The 27,533-nt window shown below is 40.0% G+C and overlaps 1 protein-coding gene across 1 annotated transcript in view; it reads right to left on the bottom strand.

Annotated features, from left to right (window-relative positions):
* The window catches only part of DCHS2 (dachsous cadherin-related 2), a 120,332-nt gene extending 93,226 nt beyond the window's left edge, over positions 1-27,106 (bottom strand). The window contains 4 exon segments of the mRNA XM_088021328.1: positions 6,719-6,950; positions 14,993-15,028; positions 22,827-23,018; positions 26,951-27,106. Coding sequence (XP_087877454.1) covers positions 6,719-6,950; positions 14,993-15,028; positions 22,827-23,018; positions 26,951-27,106 — 616 coding nt within the window.
* Positions 27,107-27,533: the final 427 nt, after the last annotated feature.

Raw genomic sequence — 27,533 nt, 5'->3', positions numbered from 1 at the left:
ATCCAACATTTTATTTTATTTTTTTAAAGATTTTATTTATTTATTTGACAGAGACAGAGTTAGCGAGAGCAGGAACACAAGCAGGGAGAGTGGGAGAGGAAGAAGCAGGCTTCCCGCTGAGCAGGGAGTCCGATGTGGGGCTCGATCCCAGGACCTTGGGATCATGACCTGAGCCAAAGGCAGATGCCTAGTGGCTGAATCCAACATTTTAAATAAACTGAGATGTCTATTAAAAGTTGAGGGGCCATGGGTGCCTGGGTGGTGCAGTCAGTTAAGCACCTGACTCCTGGTTCTGGCTTGGGTCATGATTTCAGAGTCATGGATCAAGCCTTGAGTCAGGCTCTACTTGGATTCTGCTTGAAACTCTCCCTTGACTCTGCTTGAAACTCTCTCTTCCTCTCCTTCTGCCCCTCCCCACCACTCACATGCTCTCTCTCTCTCTCTCAAATAAATAAGTAAATCTTAAAAAAAAAAAGTGGAGGGACCAGAATATATTATATATTATATTATATTATATTATATTATAAATATTATATATAGCTCTATAATACATATTACTTATAAATATACATATTTATATATGTAGTAAATAACAGGATGGTCAATAAAATGAATAGCTCTGTTTGCCTATATATTTGTCAGCTTAGAATTTATGGGTTTATATTTTTATATTTTAAAGTACAGTGATTACTTGGCTCTCATTTTTTCATGACACTTGCAAATTATCATTAACCGATTATCATTAACCAATGTGGTACATTTGCCAGCGGGGGACAAACTTTAACTTTAGAAAAATAGAAGTTGATTAATTTACTGGCTGTTCACGAGCTCTGCTTATTTTATGTTTGAATTACTTGGATTTGTATATACAATTATAATGTGCAATAATGTTTGTCTATGCTCTTTATCTTGTCACTTCTTATTTAAATAGAGGAAAATGTTGGGATGAAATATTTTTTAATTGACAGACTAATAAAAGAACTTAAAGACAAAGGTCCTCTCTTAATTAAAATCTAATATACATATAATTCTACTAATTAAGAAATACTGACTTTCCCAAAATCCAATCTCCTGAAAAAGATGAGATGCTCTTAACCAAGGTTGTCATTCATAGTCAGAAAATAACCTGTGGGTCATTACTAGACTTATAAACTATGGGACAGTTAAGAACAAAAACAAGTACAAGGAGCGTCTGGTTGGCTCAGCTTGTTAGGCATCCAGCTCTTGATCTCAGCTCAGGTCTTGATCTCAGGGTCTTGAGTTCAAGCCCTGCACTGGGCTCCATGCTGAGTGTGGAGCCTACTTCAAACAAACAAACAAACAAACAAGCACAAAATCATGACCATCACCAAACATGGAGTCTATAAGTGTGGTTTTCTCAAAAACAGAGACAGACCAAAAACTATGGGATGTCAATACCAATATCTTATTGGTTATTGGTATTTATGATGCCTTTCCTATATTCAGTTTGTGAGAATATAGAAACTTATTCAGTAAATAGGTGACATTATGCTATTTATTTCACATACAAATCTGGGTTACTAAGTGGTAGTGGCTGAAAGGAATGGAACAGACTGAAAATTTTGTCTCGTTTCAACAATGAAAAAGATTCTTAAGAGAAACATACCCATTTTGGAAGATTCCACCAAATTCTATTTAGTCAGTTGAGAAGAGCAAATAAATCAGGAGATAATCTGATATTTCAAATAGGCTTATACAAGCCACAATGAAAGATCACTTTTCTACCTTATTTAGTTGAGACAATGAAACCTCTATTTATCTTAGCTTTGTGTTTAGTTTAAAAGGGAAAAAAAAAAGGCATAATAATGGAAAGAGCCTTAAAAGGGAAGTCCAAGAAGTAAATTCAAGTGTCAGGGTTGTTAACTGTGTCCCTCAGCAAGTCACTAAGACTCTGAGGGCCTTCTCTTAATTTGCAGATGGGCACAAAAGCATCCGCTTTGCTTAGGTCACAAGTTGATGTTAAGGCTCAAATAGGCAAAATATAGAAATGATATTGAAAGGTGTTATCATCTGAGACAGAGCAATAAGGGACAGATGACGGGTCCAGGAGAGGGTTTAAGTCTGATTCTGCCATTTATTCACCGTGTATCCTTAGGCAAGTCACTGAATCCCTTTCAGCTTCGATTTCTTCCCCCACTAAATAAGAGAGCTGAATTGTAAGGTCCCCAAGAATCTGTGATCTTATACTGGAAAAACTCATAAGAAAACTCTCTAATATGCTTTTGTTTCCTACAAAAGCAACACACACTGATTAGATGTTCATGATTAATTTTAGTCCCTGTCTTACAAATAAAAGGAAGTCATTATTTTTTGTTTGGCCTAAGTAGGCTCACATCCCTTATGGAATGAGATGTGGTTTTAATTTATTAGCTACATATCAGAATGTTCTAAATGTAGGAAAGTGGCAATCGCGAAGAATTATGAGAATCAGTACATGATATGAAATGTGAGCTTAAAACTAACATTAGAAAAAGATCTACCCTTGAAATAAAGAAAAATAGAGTCTGTGCTACATTACTCACAGCCCATGTTAAAATCCACGCATCCTGTACAAACAAAAGATTACAACCAAACAAGGAGGCATAGCTGCCTTTAACTCACTCACTTACCCTTTTAATTACTTGTTCTTCTGTAATGCTAAACTTGGATTTTGTGTACACCACAACTAAACATAGAATAGACAATAGGCAAAGCAACATAAGCTTTCGTTGTAAGTTCTATGAGAACGGGAATTTTTATCTGTCTTACTGACTGATGTATCCCAAATACTTCAAACAGTGCCTGGTACATAATAGGTATTGAATAAATAATGTCTTGAAAGGATGAACTTGCTTCCATTTTCTGCCTTGAATAGACAAGCTACACTCTTTAGAACTTTGACTTTTCTTTATATCATTAACTTGCTTCTATAAAGAGAGGCAAACCAGAAGAATTTAACCAAAGGTAATCCTAGCAAAAGAGGTAGTTGGGCTACTGCAAATGACCAATACAAATGTTTGAAATCAGACACCTTAAAATAATCTGAGTTGGTAGTAACGTTCGCTTCATTATAAAATTACTAACTAAATAGGACATACACAGGAGCTAAAGAACTACTCTTTTCATGCTACTAAAGGGAATACTTCAAACAACATAAGAAAAAATCTACATACAATTCATAAAATGGGATTAAAAACATAAAAAGAGCTATTAATAAACATGACTCTTGTATTTCCTCCTTTTAAAACTCAAAACAGTGTGGTCGGCCTCGTGCCCACATCAAAGGAACACAACTAACTGAGAATAAGAGAGATGAAGGCTCAGTTCAATATCTCTCCTGGTGCCTAAGCACATTTTACAAAAATGTTCTTTGAACCAACAACAAACTTAGAAAACCAGAAACAGAACAGGAAGATAAACCCACAAGAGAAAACAACCATGACATCACCACACCCCCTTCCAGTTTTCTCCAAAACATTTTTCTTACCAGATGAACACAGAAAGTCAAAGAGCTCTATTTTTAAAGTATGAGTCTTGATTGTGGCACAAAGAGATCAATGGGCAATCTCTTGTCTTCAGAAAAACATGAGCCTAGAACATGAGCAAGCTTAGAAAACAGCATGTCTGATAGAGGAAGCGTCAAAATGAAAGGATGAATGAACCAGTGAACAAGTGAATAAATGTCTCTAAGAGAGATTCCTAGACTAATTCATGAAGAAGTGACAATGTATAAATTAGCTCATTGATTCTCAATATTCTTCTCATATAATATAAAACTATACAGCTATACATCTATAGAATTGTATAACTATATACAAATGCAAATATATTTAGTATACTTGGCATATATATCTAGAAAAGTGCTAGCCAGGTGGAAAGAGTTTGGGAGAATTTTGAGGAAAAGTGGGGGTGAGCCATAGCATTACCTACCACACTGTGATGCAGAAAGAAGATTTTAAATGAAATTTTGCTCTGTGTTATCAATGACACTCTCTTGCAGTTTCTTAAGAATTCGTAATAAGGATTTAAATCACTTTGCAATTATTTCTAGATGTCACTTATTCATTCATTCTACAAATATATATTGATAGAGGCAATTTCTTGACACTGCAATTACACGGGCAGCTTCAGTAAAGACAGACCTTATAGCAGAAGCAAGAAAGTCCAGCTTTATATAGGTCACAGCAATAACACCAACGACAACAAAAAGCAGATCCAGAAGAAGAAAACCATATCCCAATACAGCTCCTTGTTCTACTCTTCGAGAACATCAACAGTTCAATTAGCTTTTTTGGCATGGCCTAGAAGCCTAACTATTATGTACGATATAGAAATGTATTTGGAGTTGCGGTCAGCCAACAGATAAACTTGAATTCAACTGTTCCAACTGAAGACTGCTTGTTCACTAGGCAACTTTTTCCCATAGCTAGTTGTGATGCTGTTTAATTCTCTTCTAAAGGTTAAAGTAAAGCATTACCAGGCCTCATGAATTTCTCATGAGTTGCGATTAAGCACAACCAAATTCTGAGCACTGTTAGAAAAACATCTTCAACCTAAATGAACCGGCATCAAAACTGCCAACAATAATAACCCATGGCTACTTCCATTATGAATTTGGTCTTTGCTTAAAAAAAAAAAATACCGTGATACTTCCCTAGATAATGACCCACGTAAAGCTGTTCTCCTTGATTAACAATGGCATTTGTCTTATAGCCCATGCCAGGAATGGAAGCCAGTACAGCAGCAAGAGATCTCTTCTAAAAACAGAACACAGTACAGCTCATTCTTCAAGACCTTCCAGGGAAAACTAGACGATGAGCATGTTGATGTCTTTTAAAAACAATCTACTAAATGTTTTTAGATCCTGTGCCCTGATTACTGGCCGACCTATATATTTTTGGCAATGCTAGTGTCCTAGAGAGCCTGACAATTTGACAAGGAGTTTAGACGGATTTTGAAAAAGCCAAGATAAGCAGACTAATTTCCTAAAAAACAAATATATAAATATATATATATATTTTCTTCTGATCTTTGAAACGTTAAAGGAGCCATGTCAGTGGATTATTTTGAGCAAGGAAAGTTCTGCCTTATTAAGACTGCCATTGTAAACAACTAATCCCCTAACCAGTCACACACATCAGATGCAAGTACACCTTCCAAGCAAGAAGCCATGACTCTCCAGCTACCGGGGTTGGGTGAGAAGCCAAACTAACATGGTTAGATTTGCTGTGTAAATTATTGTTTGTTGCTAGCGAAAATGGTTGTTGCAGAGGGTATTGTGAAGATCCAATAAAGACAATGTACAGAAAATGCCTATTATAGCACCTGACATTATCCTCATCACAACAGAAATGCATTCTACCTGTGCTCAGGTCAGGTGCTTTAAGGAGAAATAAAATGTCAAAGAGATATCCTCACTCCCAGGTTCACAACAGCCAAGCTGTAAAAACAACTTAAATGTCCATCAACAGATGAATGGATAAAGAAAATGTGGTACATACATACAATGGAATAGTATTTGGCCTTAAAAGAGAAGGAAATCATGCAAAATTCAACAGTATGGATGAACCTGGAAGATACTGTGTTGAGTGAAAGAAGCCAGTAACAGAATCACAAATACTACATTATTCCACTTACATGAGGTCTCTGAAATGGTGAAAATCATAAAATCAAAGAGAGTAATGGTGGTTGCAAGAGGCTAGCTAGGAGGGAGAGATGGGAAATTGCTAATCAATGTGCATGAAGTTTCAGCTAAGCAAGATGAATAAGCTCTAGAGACTGGCTGTACATAATACCTGCAGACAACAATACTGCATTGTATACTTAAAAATTTGTCAAGACGACAGAGCTCACGTTAAGTGTTCTTACTACAATGAAGAAAAATTTAATTAAATTTTTTTAAAAGAAGGAGAAATGTAAAAGAAAAAAAGTTTTTGTTTGTTTATTTTTGCAGTACCATTTTGGGACCAGAACATCTCCAATATCTCAAAAGTATTACAATGTAATAATATATACTTGAAATTTTAGATTTTCTTGTAATCAACTATTTCAAACATTACTTTGTTAACAATAAACCAATAAGAAGGGGATGATAACCTCCTAAATTTTGATTATTCCTAAAAGACTCAGTTTATCCACTGGACTTCTTTGGCAGATATGCAGTTACTATATTAGAGAATTAAAAGGAGCTTTGGGTATCATTTTAAAAACAAGGAAGCTAAGACCCAAAGACACTAGGGAATGCCAGACCTAGTACAAGAAAGGGATCTAACTTTGGATGTCCACGCAATGTTCTTTGCACTAAAATATCTCTTAATAACACTGAAATCATGGAAGTCACCCTTAGATGGCAAGATCATACGAATGGAGTGAATGAACATTAGCAAAATAAATACTATCAGCCAGCTGTTTCTCATAATTTACTGCCTCTAATCCTCTCAAAACCTTGCAACTCAGGAATTAATAGCGCTACTTTTAAGCTAAAGAGACTGAGGCCAATAAAGATTGTAAGACCAGTAGGAGACAAGGCTCGAACTCAGATCCAGGTCTCATGTAATCACAAAACCTTGGATCTTTACAATATACCTTGCTGCCTTCTGGAAGGTGAAGTGAGTCCTGCAACATCCCTGCTAATAAAAAAAAAATCACTTTGGCCAATTTTCTGGCAGTAAAGTGGAAGCTGTTGATTTCAGAGGAAAATTGTTCCAAGAGCACACACCTGTAGTGGAGTCGATGGTAAAAAGGGATGACAGGTCTCCCGGAATAAGCTCATAAGCCACTGTTCCGTATATCCCAGAATCCCTGTCAGTGGCAAGAACATTGATGATCTCGGTGCCTGGCTGGGTCTGGCCGCTAATGCTCATCATGTAGGTTGACGGGTTAAAAACAGGTTCATTATCATTCACATCCTCCATTTCCACACGGACAAAAGCTTGCGCACTTAGTCCACCCTGTTGGATAAATAAGAAGTGATTACAAATGGATTTCTCCCGAACCCTGAGATGCAGAATCACTGACAAAGATCCTAGAATAGAATTTTAAAACAACAAAAAAGATATATATCCATTTTACTTTTAACCGTGAAGTAAGAGTTCACATGTAATAGCATGGTATCCGTACTTCAGCCAGCGCTGATTTTTTTTTTTTTTTTTTTTTTTATTTGACACACACAGACAGAAACAGAGTGCACAAACAGGGGGGCGGGCAGGGAGAGGGAGAAACAGGCTCCCAGTTGAGCAGAGAGCCCAACGTGGAGCTCGATGTGGGGCTCAATCCGAGGACCCTGGGATCATGACCTGAGCCGAAGGCAGACACTTAACCAACTGAGCCACCCAGGCACCCCATTCAGCGCTGATTCTTAAATATGAATGAGATTACCACTTAAAACTCCTATGAAGCAATAATTTCACACTGCAGGCCAAAGATATTCAAGGCAAGTTTTCCTGTTGTCCAAAGAGGAAAAACAAACAAACAAACACCAAATACTTTTATCCCTAGGATAATTTTTAACTGTTAAGAGGAAGGATAAGGAAATTTTGGAGGAAGACGTAATTTAGAAAAGATTGTCAGTCCTTACTCTCCTCAGAAGGCAGAGTAAAGACTGACCTATGTGAAGGAGCTAGACTTCAGTAATCTGGAGGAAAAGCATAACAGATAGAGGAAAGAGCAAGTGCAAAGGCCCTGAGGCAGGAGTATAGCCAGGCCTGTCAGGGAACAGCAAGGAAGCCAATGGGGTGATGTCAGGATGGTAGAGGCAGGTCATGGAGAGTTCTATAGGCCTCTGAAAGGAGGACCTATTGGAGGGTTTTGAGCAGAGGAGAGGCTTGAATTGACTTAGATTTTAACTGTCACTCTAGCTACACCATTTATAATAAACTGGAGGGCAGCAAGGGTGGAAAGAGGGAAACAAGTTAGGAGGCTATTGGAATCATCAAGTCTGGAGTGGATGGTGGCAGTGAAGGTACTGATCCTAAGTATATGGGGCCAGATTTGTTTTGGAATTCTGAATTATTCAAGTTTCAGAAAGGTAATAGAGGGCATAAAGTAGTAGTAGTAGTGAGAAGTAGATCCCAAACTGTTTATTCTATGTTGACTCCAACTAAAAATCAGGAGAGGGGAGAGAATACAATAGAAGAAAATAATCCTCTGCAATTTTTTACTTTTCTAAAGTAAAACATGTGTTCCTACTTTAAAGCACCATTTTCCATTTCTGTCTGGTACATTTGGATACTTTCATCTTTTGACAAAAATCCTTGGTAAGTCACAACAGCCTGGGCTTTCTCACTCACTTCTCTCTCTCTCTCTTTCTCTCCCTCCCTCCCTCTCCCCCCTACAGTTCAGGGATGCACTGAGCAAAGAGGAAAGAGGATTCTGGAGAAGAAAGGTTTGGCAGGAGGCAGAGAGAGGCCGGTGTAAGAAGCATGTGCTTAGAGTGAGGGAGGGCAGAAAGAGAGTATTGTTTGGGATAACAACCAACCTGGAAATGGTTCTCATGCTCTGAGGTCCCAAGTACCCTAGACACTGGGGACTTTTTAGTTGTACAACGTACAATGGAGAAATACAGCTTCAAAAATAGAGTGGTTTTCCATGTTCTGAGTTGAATAAAGAACCAGGGCCATGTCCGTTAGCAACGAGAACAGGAGAAATGGGGGCTGGGGGCAACCACAGTGGAAACAAGGAAGTGTCGTTTCACACACACACACACACACACACACACACACACACACACACACACACACACACACACCCCGTGCTTACAAGGCAGCCTGGGGCTGTGCCTGCAGCAGGCACGGATGGCCTGCAGGTCCCCTGTGGAGGGCAGCAAGAGGGGCTGCAGGCTGATGGTCAACAGACAGAGTACTGCAGGGCACCTGACAGAGACCCCGCTGTTTCTCCAACCTGCCTGCCTTCTCCCTTCTGTTTTCCTTTGACCTTTCCTTTCCCCTTCCTTTCATATTTCTCCTTGGATTCCAGAAGTTACCTCGGTATATAATAGCATTTAAACAAATTCTCTGCCATGTTGTAAGAAGGGTCAACACACTAGGGGACGAGCCCAGGGAGAGGTTGGGCAGGGTCTAGAGAAAAGCCTGGAGAGTCAGATTCATAGAACCTGACTGACATGCGAAGTAGGATAACTTTATCCCGTACATCAGCGGATTCTTTGTATCAGTAAAACATGCGGCAGGTACACCCTCCATACTTATTTATTTTACATTTACTATGTTAATGTATTATTTATATTAAAATATCACAAAAAGGATGTTCAAGTGGATAAAATTCAAAGTTCTGTTTTCTTCCCATATCCTTAAATTAAGGACACTATTGCTGTCCTTAATGAAGGGGCATGATCAAATCTAGGTGTCAGAAAGAGATATTTGAGGTAGCAGTTAAAGGATGTGTCTTGGGGTGCCTGGGTGGTGCAGTCAGTTGAGCATCTGACTCAGTGTTTTCGGTTCAGGTGGTGATCTCAGGGTCGTGGGATCGAGCCCCATGTCTGGTTCTGTGCTTAGGCGCAGTCTGCTTAAGATTCTATCTCCCTTTCCTTCTGCCCCTTCCCTTCCACTCGTGCATGCACGTGCAACTGCTGTCTCTCTCTAAAAACAAATAAATAAATCCTTAAAAAATGTGTCTTAAAAATGAATAAAGGTGTCCCTTAGTCAAAAAGTTGGGGAAATGCTGAAATAACCAAGTCAAATGGATCCTGTGCCTCAGGACTTCTCCGAGAGCCTTCCCTATGCCCATTTCTAGAGGGGGTGAGTTCTCAGGTGTTCCCCATTCCGATTTGACCACAGAACCCTCTTTGGAAGGAACAGGAGACAAGTATCCGACAGAACACAGTGGGGAGAAAGCTAATCTTAACTCATTTTTCTTTATTCCCCTCATAGTGTTCACCTCAATTCTCTGTAACTAATCTTCTGTGTCCCTGGTCATACTATCCTGATAATGCAGCCTCTGAGACATGCTGAGTCAGAACAACCCAGTTAAGCTGCTTCCAGATTCCTGGCCCTCAGAAATTGTGTGATAGTAAATTTTTGTTATTTTAAGCTGCTAAGTTTGGAACAGGTAATACACCCCAAAAATTCCATCCATGAATATTTCTTAACTTTTTCTTATTCTTTCTCTTTCTATCAACAAGTTGTGGTTGGTCTTGACATAACTTTAATCACTTCATTGTCTAAGTTATAGTGAGAGAGAGGAGTCTGTCACTATAATTTTAAAGATGAAGTGATTTAGGGGTGTCTAGGTGGCTCAGTAGGTTAAGCATCTGACTCTTGGTTTCGGCTCAGGTCTTGATCTCATGGGTCCTGGGATGGAGCCCTGTGTGGGGCTCTGTGCTCACTGGGGAGTCTGCTTGAGATTCTCTCTTCCTCTCCCTCTGCCTCTTCCACTCGTGCTCTAAAATAAATAAATACATCTTTAAAGATTTCGTGATTAAAACTAAAATGAGAATGGGAATCACCTCAGAATGGAGGTGGGTGGGTGGGGGATGGGTGAAATAGGTGAAGGAGGGCACTTGTAATGAGCACCAGGTGTTGTATGGAAAAGCTGAATCACTGTATTGTACACTTGAAATGATTATCACACTGTATGTTAACTAACTGGAATTTAAATAAAAACTTTAAAACAATTATAGTAAGAGGCTCAACCAATCTACCTGAATTCCAATCCCCTCAAGGCATGCTGTGGAAATTGGGAGTAGTTTGGGAAAGGACCAAGATTAAAAGCATACGATATTAGAGGCTGGTTGTCTAGGGCAATCAGCAGATATGAAAAAGTTTCTGCCATTATTTCTATTTCTACTTTGGCCATTGTCTACTATCCATTCTCTTATTCTTGCCTTCTATGGCTCTTGAACAGTAGAATTTTAATATCCGTTCTTCATGTCTCTTAGCTCTTGTGGGCTGCAGTTTTCTTTGTCCATGCATTTTGTCCTAGAGTTCATAGTTCAGTGAGCAAAGGTGAAGGGAAATGAGGGTCCAATTTGTTAAGGAAAACGAAACAGAACAAAACAGATGTCACTAAAGTCAAGAGAAGCAGCTTCCAAAGAATCATTTCAAGTTGACTGAGAAGTTGAATAAAATGAACACAAAGAAAGAATGCCAGGATGTGGCACAACACAAATCATGTTCATAAAAGCAGTTTTATTTGAGAGGTTGGATGGGAAGAATGGGTCAAAGAAAGACCACAAAGTGAGGAAAGGAGACACAACTATTTTAAGCAGATTTGCAGTCAAAGAAACGAAATAAAATGGTTTTCTAAAAAAGTACATGAAATTTAAAAAGAGGTTTTTTTAAAGATAAAAACTGTTACTACGCTTTATATGCTTATGGGAGATATTCAATAGAATTTCAGGTACTGGTGATGCAGGAAAAAGAGAAAATATTTAACAAAAGTGATGCCCGTAGGAAGGCTGCAAGGGGTGGGACCCCAAACCTCAGAGAGATTTGCTTTTGATGCAAACAGCCATCTCTAACAAAGTAATAGGAAAGAAAGCAAAGAATGTGAGCAGATAGTAGGCAGGAAGGTCAGGACTTCTCCCCCAAGCAGTTATGTGGACAAAAGGCAGAGGTGGGTTTAGACAGTGCTGGGTTTTTATCTGGAGAGTTCTATGGAGTGAGGGAACTAAAGGGATTTTGCAACTGAATGACTTTAATGATGGGTCCATAAACTAGAGATCTTAATCTGGGAGAAGAATTACAGGCTAGAAGGGAGAGGCTACAGTAAATGAGACAAAGATAAGAATGTTTATCAGAGGGGGCGCCTGGATGGCTCAGTCCTTCTGAGCCACCCAGGATCAGGGCCTGATCTCAGGGTCCTGGGATGGAGTCCCGTGTGTGTCCTTCAGCAGGGAGTCTGCTTTTTTCCCTCTCCCTCTGCTTCTTCCCCTCCCTCCGCCCCTGCTCATGCTCTCTCTCTCTCTCAAATGAATAAATAAAATCTTTTTTTCTTTTTTTAAAAAGAATGCTTATCAGAGTACACCATGCCTGAGATCAAGATTTCAGAGGCGGTGTAATTATGGGTGATGATCCTTGGAAGTGAGAAAGTCAAGGAAGTGAGAGGCTCAGGGTGTTGAATGGCTCAATAAACATGGTGGTGGAGAGGAAGACTGTAAGGTGCAGAGGTCCTAACTGACAAGGAGGCTTAGAATATGGCAGCAGCAAGGAAAGCATGTCCATGGTATAGTCTGACAAGATAAACTTCCAAAGCGAATTGGTTTTCGACAGAGAAAGGGGTAGAAATGATTTGGATGTGGCAACGGGCAATTAATTAGGCGGGCACCCACCTCAACAGCTCCCTCCCGGTTTGTGATTAGTGGAATATGGGCTTCTCTGTGAAAGGCTGGAGAGGAATCAGTATCCCCTGGGGCAGGAGTTTTAATCAGGGCAAGACCATAAAGGAGCAGTCAGAGACCAGGTTGAGTTTATGAGGGAGTTTGCTAAGTGATGGCCCAGGAGTTCCAGAGGGCATGGTAGAAGAGTTTGGGGGGGCAGAGAGGGTGGCTAGAAGACTGACTCAAATCAAAGGATGAACAGAGCAGGATGGGGATGAGCATATGGATAACAACAGATGGCTGGGAGGCTTAAACCTCTATACGAGGTAGAGTGGTATTTAAGACATTTAGGGACTCATTCTGGTAGTGTTTTTTAAAAAATGGTAGGCAATCAGTTTGAGATATAGTTCAGATAATCCAGCTAGAAAATAGGAGCAACTGGGCAGCAGCTTATTCTGAAACCAGGGTGAGAGGGGTGGTAATCAGTAAAATATAAGATAGGAAAAAAGCAACTGAATATTGGAAAGTGAGATAACATAATCTAGTAAAATTCAAATGTGTGCACTCCAAGTTTCAGTTGTGCAAGATGAGTAAGCTCTGGAGGTCTAATGTACAGCGTGATCATAGCTAATATTACTGTATTACATGAAATTTGCTGAGACTAGATCTTAAGTGTTCTCACCACTTTGTGAAGCGATGGATATGCTAATTATCTTGATTGTGGTAAATGCTTCATAGTGCGTACATATATCAAAACATGACTTTGGGGCCCTGTCCATTAAGCATCCGACTCTTGGTTTCAGCTCAGGCTGTGATCTCAGGGTCCTGACCTGAGATCGAGCCCCGCGTCAGGCTCCATGCTCAGTGGGGAGTCTACTTCAGATTATCTCTCTCCTCCTTCTGTCCTCTCCCCTGCACTCTCTGTCTCTCTCAAATAAATAAATCTTTTTAAAAAACACGATATTGGGGCGCCTGGGTGGCTCAGTTGGTTGAGCGACTGCCTTTGGCTCAGGTCATGATCCTGGAGTCCCGGGATCAAGTCCCACATCGGGCTCCCTGCTCAGGGGGGAGCCTGCTTCTCCCTCTGACCCTCCCCCCTCTCATGTGCTCTCTCTCTCTCTCTCTCTCATTCTCACTCTCTCAAATAAATAAATGGATAAATAAAATCTTTAAAAAAAACAAAAAAAACATGATATTGTACACCATGATGTATATAATTTATCAATTATATTTCAATAGAGCCGGGGGAAAGATGAGTGTGCGCTTTGACTCAGCAAGTTTGCTTCTAGAGATCCCTCTGCATACACACAGCTGTACAGGACAGCTTCCATAGCCAGGTGTTACCAAGAATATATATATAATGGGGAAGGGCTAACTCAGTTTACTTTCTACATTGCTAGTCTGACACAGCCCTCCCTAAGCCTGGAGTGGCGAGAGAGAGTTGAAATAGCGTATCTCAGACACATATTTCAGCTCCCGAATTCAGATGTCACAGAAATAGAGGTACAATGTTAATAAATACATACCACAAAGAGAGATTCATTTGGCAAAAATGAATGGGAAAAGGAAACAAGGAATTAGAGATAAGCCCGGAATAATTGAATTATAGCACTTTATTGTGAAAAACCACTTGCTCTCCAATGTAATCCAATTATTTATTTTCATTATGCAATTTTATAGCATTCTCATGGCTTCTATCTATGAGATACCCAGCAGCAGCTGAACCAGCAAAAATAGATTATTTCAGAATACCAGCAGGATAGGAGAAGTGATTATGTTAAAAAAATATTGACAGTCATCACAAGGATAAATAGAGCAGCAGCAAAGAAGCCCAGAACATCTAGGCATTTCATAAGAAAAAAAATTTTCTATCGACAGATTAACAATCTCTTAGTGACCACCAGCAAATGGGTTCCTAGCAGTTTTCTTCCAAAGAGCTTTCCGCATATGTATTAGAAAGAGAAAGTATCAGAGGAAAGACCATAGATTATGAGGGTAATTATGTAAAGTTAAAGGTCTTCTGTCAAGGTGCAGTTCATTGTTTTAAATAAATTCATTATGGCCTAGAATCCAACATCTTGAACCTAAAATACCTTGTCTGAGTTCATTTATTCTTCAGATCCAAGCTAGATGGTTATCTGCATTGTTACCAACCTTTTTGATTAGGGACATATGGGGCTAGTAGATATGGCACAGAATAATGATGATGATGCAGGCTTCACCCTGTAGAAATGCACAGCTCATCATAGAAGAAATGTACAAAGATCATGTAGGCAACAGAATAAATACTGCATAATACATATAGACACTCATGTACATACACACTTACATAAGCACTTACGTTGTTTGCTCTTGTATATTCTGAGGCAAACAGAGGAAAGTTGAAGGCAATTTTAAGTCCAAACAAAGTGCATAGTAAACTGTTATAATGTTTATGATTGGGAGGGAGGGGGACAAATTTTCTAGTTTGTCTTTAAAAATGCATCACGTGAACTGGCCCTGTGAGGATCCACTTCTAAGGAGGCTGCTCAAGCAGCTCCCTCTTTTGGTCTCCCTGTGTGGCTTCAGACCCACATGATGGACAAGAAGGAGAAAAGGCCACTAAGATGGAGAAGAAAATGTCCAAGAGCTGGGGAAGGAGGAGACCCTCAAACTCCGATAGCCCACCTCCAGACACGAGATGCTGAAAACACTCAGATTGTAGAAACGCACATTCCCCGCCTTCACCGACATTGAATGTGTTTTTCTCTGATCATCCTGAGAAAGATGAATTGACCATATTCGCTACACAGATCTTTGGGCCCTTCATTTGGCAACCAAGGCTGGAGACCAAGTCAAATCAACAAGGGACCCTTTAAGTCAAAGTGGGTATCAGATGGTAGCCTGGAAGACACAGTTAATTCTTTTTGGTGTTTTCCATGAGGGTACAAGGGATCACATCTATCACTATGACAGGCAGGACCTGGACACATTCATGTAGAGCAAGCTGTCCTGTGAAGAACAGGGCCCAAACCCAAACTGGGCTGCCAAATTTCTGTCACTCCATAGGGGAGCATAATCATCTATGGAGGCTATTGGAAACAGTCAACAAAGGTGGACAAACACACTCTACATTCCGATACGCTCCACTAAAGTCTGAGGAAGGAAAAAAAAAAGGCCAATGGGTGTGGACTCGGATTATCCCTTGGGGAATATAGCTCACTCCTAGATCTAGCATTTTGATAGCTGTGGCCTGAATCATCAGACACTGCTTTTTGGGGGTGTCTGTGTTAAGGAAGAAGAAGAGAGTCTAGAAGTTGACTTCTTTGATGACTCATACTTCTATAACACCACAAAGAGCCTCTGGTTGGCAGGACAGCTAAAGGAACTGGGTCAGAGAATAAAAACATAGGCAAGGCCAAAATATAATAATAATAATAATAATAATAATAATAATAATAATAATAATAAAGCCTGAAAGTGATAACAAGCAGGAATGTGGGGAAGCCAGCGCCCAGGAGTCCCTGCACGTGGTCAGAAAGGTGGTCACAGAGGACGGGACAATGATTAGCATTGAACCAGTGCTCTCTGTCTCAGGCGGCAGAAAGGAGGAAGATGGTTCTGATGAAGCCAGCAGCCCTCCGACAGAGCCAAGTCCCCATACCAATACCATGCTGACCAAGAAGTGTGAGCTCCTCTATTGTTTAGGGGAGCATGTTGGAAACAAGGGATGGCCAGCTTATCCTGAAGGATTTGTACTACTTTGATCTGCACAGGATGAAAAAATGGAAGACTTGAAGACAGATGGATTCACAAACTCAAGAGTACACGAAGGAGATAAACTTGGAAGAAAACAGAGATGAGGTAGAAGATGCAGAGGGAAGAGATGAAGATGAGGATGATCACACCAGAGAGGAAAGGAGGGAGGAAGAGGAAGAGGAAGAGCACTCACTGGTGGTGCCTGACAGAAAGTATGTGGACCATCAACACAGGACCTAGCAGTGGTGAGTGATACTTGCTGGGACCACATGGGCCCGACACAAAGACAACAAAGCGCTGAAAGCCCAGGCCATGACAGAAACTGTCTTTGATGATTTCAGATGATATGTGGGGACAAAAGTTGAACTGAATAGTCAATTCTCTCAGTATCACTGGGTGCTATTTCCAACATGCTGAGTAAAACAAGGTAGCTGCAAAGATTTTCTTTTCATGAGCCTTAAGTATAGCAAGAGCTCTGGGGAGCCCTTTGCCTTCCTCTAAGAGGGGCTCTATACCAGGGCAGTGTATTAGCCATGTCTTCCATTTTCTGTGTTCTGATGCTTTGACATTGGGCCTTGCTGATCCCGGAAGATTGCCCAGGATCCAGCGAGCATGCTTTTCAAATGCAAACCAACCAATCTAGACCCCAAACCCCAACCACATCCTTTCCCATGCTTCACGACTCTAGGCCACCCTCCACCTGCCCTAATCACCCCAGGGCCAAGTGCCAGAACAGCTAGAGACAGTCTCTGTGCCCCAGAGCGTGTTGCAAGTACTCAAACTAGCCAATCCTAAGCCTGCCTATTCTGCCTTTCCCATTCCTTCCCTTGAAAACCAATAAAGGCCCCTGCCCACAGTTTTCCCCCTCTCTCTCTCTGACTCCTCACCCACCCCAGTGCTTCCCATTGTGCACATACCCACCTCTATGCCATGGTGTGGCATATGCTGCCCTCCCCACTACAACCCCGTCTGGGAATCTGTGAGTATAACAAACTGTTTTTTTTTTTTTTTCAATGGCAGCCATCTTCTTGCCCATCCCTAAATAATAATGAAACCAACATTAAACCACTCAGGGCACAGAACAGCTCCAGTCTGTGCCAGGGCCTGGTTTAAGATGAAATCACCGGAAACGTAGGGTGAGATCTTGAATATGAAGTACCTACAGGGAGGTTGTTTCTGTTCAAACAAAACTGAAATATGTTGCGCTTCGTTGGAGGGTTTTCCTTCTACAACTTACAAGGAGTTTTTAAACAGAAGAATGTTATGACACACACATTGTCTTAGTCCATTCTGGCTGCTCTTACAAAGTACCACAGACTGGGTGGCTTACGAGCAACAGAGATTTACTTCTCACACTTCTGGAGGCTAGAAGTCCAAGATGGGGTGGCAGCACAGTCAAGTTCTGGTGAAGGCTGGGAGCTTGCCAATTTCTCCTGGTGCCCTCAACTGGGAGAAAAGGCTAAGGGGCTCTCTGGGGCCTCTTTGGTAAGAATACTAATCCCATTCATGATGACTCCACCCTCATGACCTAAACACTTGCCAAAGGCCCCACCTCCTAATATCATCACTTTGGGTGTTAGGTTTTCAACATATGAATGGGGGGACGCATAAACATTCAGACCATAGCAGTCATCAACCTGGAGATCATCTCTTCTTTGATTTTTTAAAAATTAGCAAAAAGCTACCACAGTCTGTTTGTATAAACTTTCTTGATTATCTTTAAAATAAAATATCTTTTGGCTGGGAAATAAAAAAAAATGCATCCCTTTTGTTCAGTCTGGCAGAGTGGTGGAGAGATGGTGTGGCTAAAGATGCACTTGAACACTGCAGTAGAGTCCGGTAAGCTGAGGGGAAGGGGAAGCATTCTTTATAACTTGTGTAGAGTAGGTTCCCAATGAAAATGGACAAAAGCAAGGAGGTTTAAATTAAATATCTGGGTTGATTTTTTTATTCCACTGGCAATAATCCTAATTAATTGCACTGCTTTGGGGGAATAAAAAATTTCCAGTATTAATTTTTTTTTTTTTAAAGATTTTATTTATTTATTTGACAGAGAGAGACACAGCGAGAGAGAGGGAACACAAGCACGGGGAGTAGGGGAGGGAGAAGCAGGCTTCCCACAGAGCAGGGAGCCTGATGCAGGGCTCCATCCCAGGACCCTGGGATCATGACCTGAGCCGAGGGCAGACACTTAACGACTGAGCCACCCAGGTGCCCCTAAGATAATTTCTTTATACACTTTTACAAGATCATCTGAAACCAACTAATTAGAAACAGATGTTCAACTACTGCAGAATTGGATTTAAACTGGTTATTCACTTCTAGGATGGGCTTTTACAATTGTCTCAAAATCTATTAAGAATATATTTTGGGGGGGCACCTGGGTGGTTCAGTCAGTTACATGTCTGACTCTTGATTTCGGCTCAGGTTGTAATCTCAGGGTCATGGAATCAAGCCCCACGTTGGGCTCCATGCCCAAGCGTGGAGCCTGCTTAAGATTCTCTCTCTCTCTCCTTCTGCCCCTCCCCCCAGTTTGCTCAGGCATATGTGCACGTGCACACACACTCTCTCTAAAAAAAAAAAAGAATATATTTTTGAAGTCTTGCATTAATATGTGTGTGTGTATATATATTGAGCTTTAAAAATCATGTAATTTGAATTAACCTAAATTCTTCTGTTTATTCCTATTTTTGTTTCTTACATCTTTTCTTACAAAGAAGCAAGAATTCCTAAAACCACATAGTCAGGGGTTGATAAAATCTAATCAAATCATGCTAATTTTATCAAATATAAATGACTTCATTTTCATGGTAGTTTCTACATGCTTACTTGTAGTAAATATATTTAGATTCAGTTTCCCCAACAACTCATGACTTAAGTAGGTAGATCTGCCTATTACTTTCAAAAAGGATTAGACCAGAGAGGTGTTAGCTGTACCCAACAAAGGAGTAGTAAGCAGATAAAAAAGAAACAAGGAAAATCTCCAAAATAAATTAAATGAAAAAATAAAAATGCAGAATAGTGTGTATATAGTAAGTTATCTTTTGCTGTAACGAAATGAAAATTGAGGGGTACCTGGGTGGCTCAGTCAGTTAAGCGTCTGCCCTCGGCTCGGGTCACGATCCTAGGGTCCTGGGATCGATCCCCACATCGGGCTCCCTGCTCAGCAGAGAGACTGCTTCTCCCTCTCCCTCTGCCTGCCTCTCTGCCTACTGGTGCTCTCTCTCTCTGTCAAATACATTAAAAAAAAAAAAAGAAGAAGAAATGAAAATTGAACAAGCTGTTTCTGAAATGTACTTGGAAATGTAAATGGAATAGCCAGGAATAGCCAAGGCAGTCTTGAAAATGAAGGACAAAGCGAAAAGAATATACAATATCATGACCTATTATAGAGCTTAAACAATTAAGAGTATGGTGCTAGTACAATGGTAGACAAATAGGTCAAAAATAGAGTGTCCAGAAATAGACATACACGTATATCAGCACATGATTTAGGACAAAAGTGATACTCTAGTGCAAGCATGAAAGAATGGTTACCTCAGTCTCTATATTAGAAAAAAAAAATAAAAAGCCTTCCTCCCACTAGATTGAAAAAATGAGTATGAAAGGTGAAATAAAAAGGTTTTCAGAAGGAAATGTAAGGTGACACCTCATGTCTCTAAGGTAAGCCATTACTTCTAAGAAGGATAGCAAATACTTCTAAATTTGCTGTAAAGGTAAGCAAATTAATAAACTAAGCTTTATTAGAATCAACAACTTCTATTCCTCAAAAGACATCCTTAAGAGAGTAAAAGGCAAGCCACAGAATGGAAAAGGCTACACACAATAAGTATATACAACAAAGGACTTGAATGCCAAAAATATAAGAATTCATACAAATCGACAAGAAAGGAACTCGGTAATACAATAGAAAATGGGTAAAGAATTGAACAGACACTTCACAAAACCAGTTCTACAAACAGCCAATAAGCGTATGAAACGGTGCTCAGTTCATTAGTCATCAAGGAAATGCAAAGTAAAACCCCAATCTGATACACCACTGACTAGGTACCAAAATTGCTATAATTAAAAAGACATTACCAATTGTTGGGAGGTTGTGGAGCAAGCGAAATTCTCATACCCTCCTGGTGGGAGTATAAATTGGTACAACCATTTGAAAAGTTGTTTGGCTTTCTTAAGATCTAGTGATTCCACTCCTAAATACATACTGAATACAAACGCTTGGGGCCTGGGTGGCTCAGTCAGTTAAGAATCTGGCTCTTGGGCGCCTGGCTGGCTCAGTTGGTTAGGTGACTGCCTTCGGCTCAGGTCATGATCCTGGAGTCTCGGGATCAAGTCCCACATCGGGCTCCCTGCTTGGCGGGGAGTCTGCTTCTCCCTCTGACCCTCTTCCCTCTCGTGCTCTCTATCTGTCATTCTCTCTCTCTCAAATAAATAAATAAAATCTTTAAAAAAAAAAAAGAATCTGGCTCTTGATTTCAGATTAGGTCAAGATCTCAGGGTCATGGAATCAAGCCCTACATTAGGCTCCACTCTCAGCAGGGAGAAAGAGATTTTCTTTCTCTCTGCACCGCCCCACCCCCTGCCCCTTCCCTGCTTGTGCTCTATAAATAAATAAATAAATAAATAAATAAATAAATAAATAAATAAAATCTTAAAAAAAAAGAAATGCTTATATTTGTTCACCAAATTACATGTATAAGAATGTTAATAGAAGCACTTTTTGTAATAGACTAAAATGTATGCCATCAATTATAGAATAGATAAAAAATTATCACAAATTCCCCATAAAGAATACTATGAACAAATGAGAATGAACGAACCATCGCTATACACAACAGCATGTATGATTCTTAGAAATAATGTTGGACAAAAGAAACAATAAAAACTTAGTGTATAAATCTATCCGCTGAAGTTTAAAAACAGGCAAATGATATTTGTGGTTTTTTTTTTATTATGTTATATTAGTCACCACACAGTACATCATTAGTTTTTGATGTAGTGTTCCATGATTCATTGTTTGATATTTGTTGTTAGAAGTCAATAGTGATGGGGGCACCTGGGTGGCTCAGTTGGTTAAACATCTGCCTTCAGTTCAGGTCATGATCCCAGAGTCCTGGGATCGAGTCCCACATTGGGCTCCCTGCTCCGCAGGAAGCCTGCTTCTCTTTCTCCCTCTGCCCCTCCCCCAGCTCACACACTCTCTCACATGCTCTCTCTATCAAATAAATAAATAAAATATTTTTTAAAAAGTCAATAGTGATTAACCTGAAAGGCAGGGGGCAAGGGATAAGCAAGAGGCCTAGAGAGAGGCTTTCGGGGTTCAGGTAATGTTTCTTCATCAGCTTCCATGCATGTGTTTATTTTACAAAAATCCACTAAATTATACTATAATTTGTGCACCTTGATGCATGCATTTTATATGCCAATTTAAAAGTTTACCAAAAAAAGACTTAAGAGTCAAACTGAAGGTGCCTCTACTGACCTAAGATGAGTCAGTATGAACATCAGAGAGAATGTCAGCAATGTATGAAATACATCAAATATATAAAAATCCAGGAATTTATAATCACACTAGAAAAAAAAATCATCTGGGGCACCTGGGTGGCTCAGTTGTTAAACATCTGCCTTCGGCTCAGGTAGTGATCCCAGAGTCCTGGGATCGAGCCCCGCATTGGGCTCCCTGCTCCATGGGAAGCCTGCTTCTCCCTTTCCCACTCCCCCTGCTTGTGTTCCCTCTCACTGTGTCTCTCTCTGTCAAATAAATAAATAAAATCTTTAAAAAAAAGAAAAAGAAAAAAATCATCCACACCCTTTGGAGACAGTAAATGCACCAACTTGTTATTCTAAAAACAGATAAAATAGAACTAATCAAGCATTATCCCGCCTCTCCTCTATGAATTGTATTCCAGGATAATCAAATAGTTGATGAGAGAACATTCTTAGTCGAAGAATTCCAGATAATAAGTGCAAAAGGAATAACAGAATTCAATATTCACCACATTGCACCCCATAATGGAATAATGGCGTTTGTCTGGCGATATAGTAAGAAGTACGCAGCACCACCCAAATGAATGTCAGTTCATAGGAAATATGATAAAAGAAGACATTAAATGAATCCCAAGGATGTAATCAGCCACATCCAGAAGGTGGAACATTTACAGGGCAAATAGTTTGATTTCTTCCAAAAATAAATACCATCAGAGAAAAGGTAAGTTAGGTTAGAGAGGCGGGAGCTGACGGTTATAGACTGAAACTGAAGGGATACTGCAATCAAATCAATTTTGAACTCATTTGGATCTTAAGTCAAATAAGTCACCTTTTAAAAGACATTTTTAGATAATCCAGAAAATGGACTGGATATTAGATATTACTAAAGAATTATCGTTAATTTATTGTGGTCATTTTTTTATTTTTTTTAAGATTTTATCTATTTATTTGACAGACAGAGAGAGAGCATAAGTAGGCAGAGTGGCAGGCAGAGGGAGAGGGAGAAGAAGGCTCTCCACTGAGCAGGGAGCCCGATGTGGGGCTCAATCCCAGGACCCCAGGATCATGATCTGAGCCGAAGGCAGATGCTTAACCGACTGAGCCACCCAGGTGCCCCATGTAGTCATGTTTTTAAAAAGTAATTATCTGTTATAGATATTATTGAACTATTTGTGGATGAAATGATATATAATGTCTGGTATTTGCTAAGGAAAGAGGTAGTGATTTGTGAGACAAGACTGGCTAATTGATAATCAATGGTACTCTCTGATATGTAGACAGTGGTTCACTGTTGAGTACGTTTGAGATTTCACACATGAACACTTACCCCATCCTTAGCTTTCACCAAGAGATCATAGGTTGCGGGATCCCTTTCCCTATCGATATCTTGAGAAACACAAATTCGCCCATCATGTGGGTCGATCTGGAATGCTGGAGACACGTCATAGCTTTGGAATCCATCATAAAGAGAATACTCCACAAAGCCAAAGAGTCCTGCATCTGCATCAGAAGCTTTAACCTATGAGACAAGAGGTTGGTTGGTAAGGAAATGGAAATGTTAACATTACTTTTCAGTTGGTCATGAATTACTATCATGATTTGTACAACCGAGGTACCCCTACAGCCATTCATTCACAAAGTATAGGCTTTGGTTTTCACTCTCTTCTTTTGCCTTCTGTGACAGCTCACCCTCAATTTTCCTCCTCCTTGTCTGAGTTCTCCTCAGTCTCCTTTGCCCGTTGCTATACTTTCATGCGATCTCGAAAGTTGGAGTTCCCCGAGGCTCAGCCCTCGGCCCTTTGTCTTCTTATTCCTCTCACTATGCCTAAGTGATCCCATCCAACTTCAAGGCTTTAAAAACATCCCCATGCCAACAGTGTGACAACGTATCTGTGGATTCCCTCTCATACCCAAGTTTTTCAAGTGTTGGGCTCAACACCCCACCTCCACCCTTCAGAGCAGCAAGGGAGGGCAGAGAAATCGAGGCAGTAAGTGGCATGATGACTAGTAGCCCAATCCAGTTGACACAATTCACCCTGGAGTAGGAGATTTGAGTATCTAAGCCAGGTTTCCTTGCAGGAATAATGCACCCATCAGGACCCTGCACAGTCATGCTCACTGACCACTGCCTAGTGGGGGCATGGAAATGAGATCCAGCCCATGCTCTGCTTGCCAACACTGACATGGAGCTGTAAGTGCCCAGAGGTAAGGACGCCTTTCTCTTTGACCATAAATATTGCTTATGTTAGCAGTGGTCCTGTGCCTGGTAGAAAAGATGAAGTAACTAGAATTATGAAGGCAATTTATTTATACTAACTGTGGGAATACACAGGGAGAAAGACAACAGTCTATATTGAACTCAAAACATTTTGAGCTCATAGGCTTGGCATAGCTCTCTTGATTTGTTAACCCAACTATTTGTTAATAGTAACAGCAAACATCTATATAACACTTAAAATATAAGAAGCACCTTAAGGGAAGATTAATAAAAAAAAAGGGATGAAAAAAAGGAAAAAGAACTATAAGTATACTTATAGATTTATACTTATAACCTATAATGAACTCCATTTTACAGACAAGGAAAGTCAGGCTCAGAGAGTTTAAGTAACTTGCCAAAGATCACATAGCTAAAAAGTATCAAAACTGGGACTCAAATCCAGGCAGTTGGACAGCGTTTAACTCTAGGTTGGAAAAAAAGTGATTTGCTTTTTATCAGTAAAATATACATGAAGGAATTATATACATGAAGGAATTATACCTTCATTATTATGCTTCCCAAATAAAACTTCATACCAATAACATGTTCAATAACCAATGTTCTCGATAAGGCTTCCCCTTCATCCCATTCTATCTTGAGTGTATAACGGGGATGTGACTTTGGGGGTTCTTTGGGCAGTCTGGAGCAGTGGTTCTCAATCAGGGTCAAGTCTGCCCCCACCAGGACATTTGGCAATATCACAACTGGGGAGAGGGTGCTGTGGCATCTGGGGGTGGAGGACAGAATTGCTGCTCATCATCCTACAATACACAGGACAAACCCCACAACACATAATGATCTGGCCCAAAATGCCAACAGTGCCTAGGCTGAGAACCACTGCATCTGAGGAACGTCAACAATGGGCACTATTATTTCCCTCTTTAATTGCCTTTATTTGTCTTCAACTGATGACACAGTCTTGTAAATTTCTCTTTACTCCCATCTATCTCATATTCTCTGGCAATATTATTTATTCTGTGCAACCAGCTAACATGTTTTGAGAGTTATTCTTCTCATCAGATGGGCTGAACCAGGAAATCCACAAACTGCCCAACTACAAAGAACTAAATTCCAAGTACATTTGGTCGATTCCATCCTGGCAGCTGTTAATGATTTAGTAGCCTCGAGTTCCCAAAGACACCAAATATGTTTTCTAAAAACATATGGTATTCTCAATAATTTTGGCTTGATTGGAAGATAAATACAATGAACTTTAAATTCTAAAACTCATTCTCAGCCTTTAATAGCACATATTAACAAGTAATTTGGCTTATATAAAATGAGTTTCCTTATTTCCACTTTTGAGACCTTTTTCTCATCTGGACTTTTGGCAGGCAAAGTAGAAAAAGTGAAAAATGGGATAAGAGTACTGATCTCAATTTATGTCAGCAGCTCAGATTCTGAGCTTCAGAATCATAAAATAAGAATGTATTCCTCCCTGTTTTTTACTCAACTCCCTAAAAACACTGACCTAGTATTCTAGAATGACATATTTTCCCTACTAGTATTTGGTCTTGAACACCAATAATTAATTTGGCATCTTTATGAGGTCTATATTTTTCAATATCCATTAACTTATACATAAAATTTAGGCAATTTAAATATAGAAAATGGGGAAAGCTTTGCTAGATCTTCAAGAGGAAATCTGATTAGTAAGTAAGCTCACTGGACCTTTTCTTCAGATATAGCTGCTTAAATCAAAAAAAGAGAAACATCTGGTCAGAGTCTATTACCACCATCTTGTGGTGCTAATTTGGGGATCCAGAGGAGATCTCAGGAAGATTTCTTCCTGAATCTACTCAAAAAGCCACGTTCCAGCACCCTCGGTGCTGTCCCTGCGTTCCTCATCTTACCCTCAATCTACCGGTTTTAGACTGAGATGAATCTGGTGATTTTTACTCTAAACCTACTTCGAGTCAGAGTGTGTTCTCCTTTAGTCTGATCTCTCACAAATTTAATGCAGACATTATAAAAATGAAAATATTAATGTGATATTAAGATTCATCCAATTCCCTTATTAGTTTTCGAAACTACAAAAAAAAATTCACTGCCTCCCTATATTAACATCTGGGGAGACAAATTGAGAACACTGGCTCTTGAATACATGTTGGTTGGATGTACTATAAATGGAATGGACCTATCTGCAATTCACTCACCAGCACAGACTCTATTTGGGAGGGTCTTCATTCATTCATTCACTCATTCATTCATTCATTCATTTATTTATTTATATTATGTTTAGTTAGCCAACATATAGTACACCATTGGTTTTTGGTGTAGTGTTCAACGATTCGTTAGTTGTGTATAACACCCAGTGCTCATCACCACATGTGCCCTCCTTAATACCCATCACCCGGTTTCCCCATCCCTCCACCCCCCTCCCCTCCAGCAACCCTCAGTTTGTTTCCCACAGTCCAGAGTCTCTCATGGTTTGTATCCCTCTCTGATTTCTTCCCATTCAGTTTTCCTGGGAGGGTCTCCTTTTTAACCACTGGGCCGCTTTGCTGGAGGTTACCTGCCCAGCCATTCACATTGGTACCTCAAAACCCGAAAGTCAACCCCAAGTCATAAGGCGACACATTGTGAGTAACATTGTCCTTTACCTACTCCTGGGAAATCATATCACTGAATTCAGTGACATTTCTAGAGAAGCCTCAAAGCCCAATCAAAAAAAATGAGCAATAAAACAAGAAAGTCCTAGAAAAAAATGGTTGCAAAAAAAAAATGGCTTGTTTAGATGAAATTTAAAATGCAATAACCCATTTTAATTTTTTTTCTTTTTGTATTTCCAAAATTTCTACCATGAGCATATAACAGTTTGTTTGAAGAAACCAAACTATTGACACAACACACTCACAAACATAACTTCAAATAGAAGGAATAAAAAGAAATTACAAAATAACTTTTTAAAATTCTATGTGCTTGGCCAACCACTGATCCCACAATGAAAACAGGATTATAATATTCCAGGGGAAGCTGGTTTCAGCACTGAGGACCACAACAGATGCAAGTAATGCCACTGAACACAGTTTTGGCAAGTTCACCAATGACTTGTCTTACCAAATCTAATCATCAAGGCTCGATCCTTATTTTCTACACACCTCAGCAGCTTTCCATATGCAAATTGTCTCCTTATTGAAACACTTCCTCCCCGGACACCACGCTCTGACTCTCCTGCTCCTCATACATCTCACTGACCTCCTTCCAGTTTCCTTCACTGGCTTGGAGTTCTCTTCCCCGCTTCCGAATGCTCTCGTGCCCCACAGCTTAGTCTTGAGACCACTTCTCTTTTCAATCCACACTCCATTGCCTGTGATGAGTGAATGGTGGCCCCCAAAAGACAGCTCCATGTCCTAATCCCTGGAACCTGTGGATATTGCCTTACATGATAAAAGAGTGAATATTGCCTTATATTGTAAAACATCGCTAGGTTAAGGATTTTGAGAGCAGCTTGTCGTGGATTATCCTGATGAGCCATTAATATGAAAACAAGTGCCCTTAGAAGAGAGAGGCAGAGATTAGAGTGAGGGGTCACAAATCAGGGAACACCAACAAGCTTTAGAGGCTCGAAGAGTCAAAGGGAGTGAGAAAGGCCCTGCAGGACTCTGGACTTCTAGCCTCCAGAATTATGAGTAACAACAATTTCTGTTGTTGTAAGCCAGATAATTGATGGTTATTTGTTACAGAAGCCCTAGGAAATCAATACACTCCTGAGTGATCTGACCCAGACCCACAGTGCTAAACCAACATATGTTCTCCCAATATTGCTATCTTTGG

The sequence above is a fragment of the Eumetopias jubatus genome, unplaced genomic scaffold, assembly GCF_037043125.1.
Source record: "Eumetopias jubatus isolate StellerSeaLion01/CBP00866 unplaced genomic scaffold, mEumJub1_p1.0 scaffold_2, whole genome shotgun sequence".
Classification (NCBI taxonomy): domain Eukaryota; kingdom Metazoa; phylum Chordata; class Mammalia; order Carnivora; family Otariidae; genus Eumetopias; species Eumetopias jubatus.
The sequence above is the reverse complement of the archived record's forward strand: the minus strand, read 5'-3'. Positions and strand labels throughout refer to the sequence as shown.